The sequence below is a fragment of the Schistocerca piceifrons genome, chromosome 7, assembly GCF_021461385.2.
Source record: "Schistocerca piceifrons isolate TAMUIC-IGC-003096 chromosome 7, iqSchPice1.1, whole genome shotgun sequence".
Lineage (NCBI taxonomy): Eukaryota > Metazoa > Arthropoda > Insecta > Orthoptera > Acrididae > Schistocerca > Schistocerca piceifrons.
In genome coordinates, this window is record NC_060144.1 from 440186274 (window position 1) to 440192273 (window position 6000).

Below are 6000 nucleotides of genomic sequence, written 5' to 3' on the forward strand. Positions count from 1 at the left end.
TCTTTTCTGAAAATGAGTTGTAGGTATCACTCGCGATGAACTGAGAATTGCTTCATAACTGTGTAAAAATACGTTATCCGAAATGAGCTGTATCAATTGGTTCATTGACTAATTAGTTTGTGGTTTAATGAAACACATACAAAAACCAATCATCATGTACGTTCTGTTATTTTGTTATTTTAGAAATAAAAGTGTACATATATTATTCTTTTTCATTTTAAAATTTAGTTAGGCGCTAATGTTATGATTGGGGAGGGGTCGGTTATTAGCTAATGCGTTATTTCTCTCAGGAGCAGGCTTAATAGTCTCAGAAAGATTGAGAACCAACGGACTAGATGAATACCCGTCTAGCAACTACGTCCTGTCTCATTTACATGATTCACTAACATTTCGAAAACAGCCACTTACAGGGTTTTAACCGTCTGCCACCCTGGTTACTGGAGGCGCCCAAACTGATTTTAGATTTGGTGCGGTGCTGAAGAGATAGCACTTCTGCTTCCGTTTTTAATGTGATATTTTCTAACATTTTATCTGAGTACCACAACCATGTACCTGTTTATACAGATGGGTCTAAGCAGGGGGACCCCACTGGGTGCTCTGTCGTCTTCCCGGATCATGTCCTCAAGGTTAGACTCCCTCAAGAATTTACTATCTTCGATCCAGATTTATATGCGATCTTGCGGGCTCTGGAGCAGTGTCAGATTTCTCGTCTGTTAAGATTTTCTGAGCGCCCTTCACTCTCTCCAACGTTCGTGCCCAGCAGATAAAGTAACCCAGAATATCCTGGATGCACTCCTCCAACTACAACGACTGGGGAAGGAGTCTTTCTGCTGGGTGCCAGGGCACATGGGAATTGCTGGGAACGAAAGGGCGGATCGAGCAGCCAAGGAGGTATATATTGACCCTCAGGTGATTGAGTGTGCTATCCTCCTGCACACTCTCACCTCGCTGTTGAGGTATAAAGACATGTGTCGATGGGAAGACGATTGACTGAAAGTGACCGACACCAAGCTCCACTTCGTAAAGCCCACAACTCAGCCGTGGCGTACTTCCTTCCAGCCACGCCGACTGGGCAAGGTCCTTCTTACTCGTCTTCACTGAGGCGACAGCCCTATGACGCATGGAGTCTTACTCCAGCGAGAGGACCCTCCAGTGTGTGGTGCTTGTGGCGTGCAGATCACGGTGCGCCACATTTTATTGGACTGCATTTTATGTACCCACCAACAGACTGCGGCAGATTTGCCGGCGGATCTGCAGTGTATTTTATGTAATGATCAAACGAATGTGGTTCGAGTTTTTCGTGTTTTAAAGTTTTGTGAATTGTCCAACATTTTTAACAAGATTTTAGATAGATGTCTTCAATGAGTCAACAGGGTGGCTGGCTCACCCAAGGCTTTTGTAAGTGGTCATCCAGTCACATTTCCCTGTGCTTTTCCTTTAGCTCGTTTGTATTTTGTTCTCTGTCAACAAAAGCAAAACGAGGATAATGGAATGTAGTCGAATTAAGTCGGGTGATGCTGAGGGAATTAGATTAGGAAATGAGACACTTAAAGTAGTAAAGGAGTTTTGCTATTTGGGGAGCAAAATAACTGATGATGGTCGAGGTAGAGAGGATATAAAATATAGACTGGCAATGGCGAGGAAACCGTTTCTGAAGAAGAGAAATTTGTTGACATCGAGTATAGATTTAAGTGTCAGGAAGTCGTTTCAGAAAGTATTTGTATGGCGTGTAGCCATGTATGGAAGTGAAACATGGACGATAAATAGTTTGGACAAGAAGAGAATAGAAGCTTTCGAAATGTGGTGCTACAGAAGAATGCTGAAGATTAGATGGGTAGATCACATAACTAATGAGGAGATATTGAAAAGAATTGGGGAGAAGAGGAGTTTGTGGCACAACTTGACAAGAAGAAGGGACAGGTTAGTAGGACATGTTCTGAGGCATCAAGGGATCACAAATTTAGCATTGGAGGGCAGCGTGGAGGGTAAAAATCGTAGAGGGAGACCAAGAGATGAATACACTAAGCAGATTCAGAAGGATGTAGGTTGCAGTAAGTACTGGAAGATGAAGAAGCTTGCACAGGATAGAGTAGTATGGAGAGCTGCATCAAACCAGTCTCAGGACTGAAGACCACAACAACAACAACTGTGTTTTGATTTCTTGATTACCTATCTTTCCTCCTAACTGGTTTTAGTGCATGTGGAAGTCCATGTGAGATATAGTGACTTTGTGGCCATTTCGAGTGCATGCATGCGTGTACAACAATTTTAGTTCATCTCCACATCCGTTTGTTTTAATAAGTGTAAGGGCGCTGATGACCCTGCCGTTGGGCGCCCATAAGAGCCAAACACACACACACACACTAGCTTTCACTTGGCATGACAATGGACGTAGGCAGATAGGAAATGCTCAGAATCCGTGGGTGCTAAAAGACGATCCACTCGCTATACAATTGATTATATACTTCCGGAAAAACATACAGTAACTCCCAGTTATTGGAATCATGTAAAAAATTTCTCTTACAGTTGAATCATTTTGTAAATGGTTGGATGGTTGTAGATATACTGGATCAGGAAGGCTTCCAATCGTCTAATGCCTGCATTGTTGAATATCTCTCAAAAGCTAAAATTGTGTGCTGGACTAGGCCTTGGTCCTTTACATCTGCACAGCGGTACCTACGCTACTACTTCGGCTGACTTGGTTCTTAGAGGCATGAAGTGCTGTCTGTAAATTTCTGGCAAAGGCAGTGTGGGGCTGTACGCAGATTAGTAGCGATAAAACAGGATGTTTCTGAGTTCGTCTCGACAATGGCTGAGTGTTTGCATTTTGTACAATGCCAGGAACTGCGTAGCAGCAAGCTTACCACACCAACGTGCTGTGAAGACTCAGGCGCTTTTTGGTGCGGACACCTGGGAAGTGGTAAGCAATTGTGAGTTTACTTAACTGCAATGAAAAAAATGAGAGGAATGGGGCAAGTTGACATTTAGTGATGTTCTAAATTTAATACTGATGTCACTGCAAACTACAGACACGCAACCAGCAGTTGGTAATAGATTTCTAATGCATGATGTAATGGCTCTGAGCACTATGGGACTTAACTTCTGAGGTCATCGGTCCCCTAGAACTTAGAACTACTTAAACCTAACTAACCTAACGACATCACACACATCCTCGCGCGGTTACAGACTGTAGCGCCTAGAAGCGCTCGGCCACTCCGGGCATGATGTAAGCACTCCAAATTAACGAGTGGTGACCGTAATACTCTTAACTGTGAAACATCCCTCTCATAAATAATATTAATATGAGTCATCGTATACTCTAGCAGACAGACTAATCTGCCTAATAACAGCTACTGTAGCCTTTCCTTGGGATATCATTTATGAATCAATAAATAATAGTCACCAGTCTTTTCAAGTAAATTGTAATTGAAATCAGTCAGATGTTTAATAATTAGTCCTTTCAATAAAGCAAGTAAATTGTAATTGAAATCAGTTATAAGTTAAATAATTAGTCTTTTTTCTTATTGGTAATCAGCAACTCTTTGTAATGCTTTATGTATTGTGTACACCATAGTAACGTTGCATGTCACAGGTTAATTAGTCAAGGTGATATACCAGATCGTATTCAAAATCAGATACTGTATTGGCTGACCGTGGACCACGAATAATTACCAAAACACGTAAAAGAGATGTTCCGACGATGAAATTAAATCTCGGAAAACCAAGATTACTTGAAACTGCCTCACCCTGTACGAGGTAGACACTTGATTCTTCTTGGTACCATCCAGAGCTGATCATGAAATCCCTCGTTTCACGTCGGACATCGAACAACGAATAAGAGCAGAGAGGAAATGCCCTCTGATCGGCTAGCACACACTGTTGTTGCGGCACTGACTATGTAGTTGCTGGCTTATGAAATTTCTGTAAAATCTTCAGGTGCAGAAAGAAGCAGTCAAGGCTATCTGCAACTTAGGTAAACAAACTGGAACCTTGAAGGCCAGACTTCATTCAACAGGAAATAATGAGCCCACCAAGCCTTTACATGTATGAGTGTATCCTGCGTGCAAATGAATATCTTTCAAACAAAATTGGAGAGCTGCAACAAAATAAACATGTCCATAGCCATAACACAATTAACATCGCTAATACCTGTGACCACATATGTTAGTCTAGAACAGGGGGTGTAACACATGTTTAGTTATTCAACTTCCTAACTAGTGATTTAAAACAACATCGAGATAAAAGTACATTTGAAAACAACCTTCACTCGTTTCTGATGGAAAAGTGTTTTCACTCATTAAAAGAACTCTGGAATTCTAAAATATAGCTTTTGTGAACTGGGTTTGTAAGTACTGATAATTTCTACGAATTAAATTGTGTTGTTTGTTACCTGTGATTTATGATTACAGTTTGTAAATTGAAATTTGTTCTCTCTCTCTTTTTCTCAGTTTTGACTTGTCCTATATTCAGTTTACTATTTAATTACGTAATGGATCACAAATGATGATTATGACGACGATGATGATGATGATGATAACTATTATGCGTGAGGTAAGTATCTTCTGAGCTGGAAATGTGCTTGTACCTAAAAGACAATACCTTACAAACCTGGTTATCCTCTGCACTCTGCAATACACATTTATTCGAGTTAATCAATTTTTTGTTTATTGTTAAAATGCACAAAAGATTTCATTGTTCATTTACAGAGAGCTGCTTGTATATCGATCGTTCACTTGGAATTTGCCATATTAGTGCCCTCTACTTGCAATGACAAACTGGGCGCAGCAGTGCTGTATTGGAATGCGACAACGAAACTGCTTGTTGTGCGTAGAAACGACGTCGGTGCGCTAGTATGATAACTACGCTCAACCACAATCGCGCATACATGACAACTACCAACGCAATTGCATTACAGACTCTTAAATGACAATCACAGGGAGTATTAATTAGTAATGACATACGTTGTAACCAACGAAAGTTCAAGTTTTGCACCCATGCTTCCTCCACCGCAATAGCTACAATGATAAGCATCCTCTTTTGTTTGATATTATAGGGATGAGATGACTACCAGAAAATAACGAAAATCCGCCTGCAAATAAAATAAGATTATATCTTTAAATTTTGCAAAGAAAATATTTCTCCTTATTATGGTATGGCTTCTTTGACTAAGTTGACACTCGCCAAAAAATGCTCGAAAAGGCAAACTCGCTCTCAATTATTACCGCGTATGTCGCCCCCATTTCGACTAAAATGTAATATTCATACACTGGATAAAAGCAGAAATTCTCATAATTTCGACAAAGTACAACACATCGAAGTTTGTCATGCGATATAACTAGAATATGAGCTCAAAGCCAGGGTTCAATATTTATGAAGTGGATAACAGTCCACGACTTTCTGCATATTTTATTTCTTGTAGGCAGCAGTAGGCCTACACACAGAATAATAATTTCTTTCTTGCCTTCTGAGCATATGCAAAACGGTATCTGTGATTTATTTTTTTACCGATAAGAGTACTGTTACAATAACATATACATCAATACTTTCTATTTTTTTCTGTGTTTGCGAAGTACGTTAATGGTGCATCCTGAACACATTTACTTCTCATGAAATATGTCGACGACATAATGTAGTTACATGTTGTAATTGTGATTTCTTTTGTATAGGATGAGATTAGGCCTGCACTACGTGGATTTCGACGACCCAGAGCGCCCAAGAACGGCTAGAGATTCTGCCAAGTACCTGTCAACTGTGTACAAGTCGAAGCGTTTATAGCTAAGTCATTCGTCGCCAAGTCTGAGAAGACTTTGGCTCTAGTGTCATTGTACACGTCAGTAAAGGGTATTTCAAGGGGTATTCGGCGCTCATACAATTTTTTTGGTTACTACAGCACTGTAACAAATAAAATATTTGCAATCAGTTCCAGGGAATGAATGTGACAAGTCACTGTTAGCATAATAACGACATCTCCTTCAAGTGCAATGAAAGCAAGAAATTTTA

The 6000-nt window shown here is 40.3% G+C and overlaps 1 protein-coding gene across 1 annotated transcript in view; it reads left to right on the forward strand.

Moving 5' to 3' along the window:
- Positions 1-5775, forward strand: part of LOC124708999 (myrosinase 1-like) — a 131000-nt gene extending 125225 nt beyond the window's left edge. Inside the window, exon 11 of the mRNA XM_047240632.1 lies at positions 5667-5775. Coding sequence (XP_047096588.1) covers positions 5667-5775 — 109 coding nt within the window. The remainder of the gene's footprint in view (positions 1-5666) is intronic.
- Positions 5776-6000: the final 225 nt, after the last annotated feature.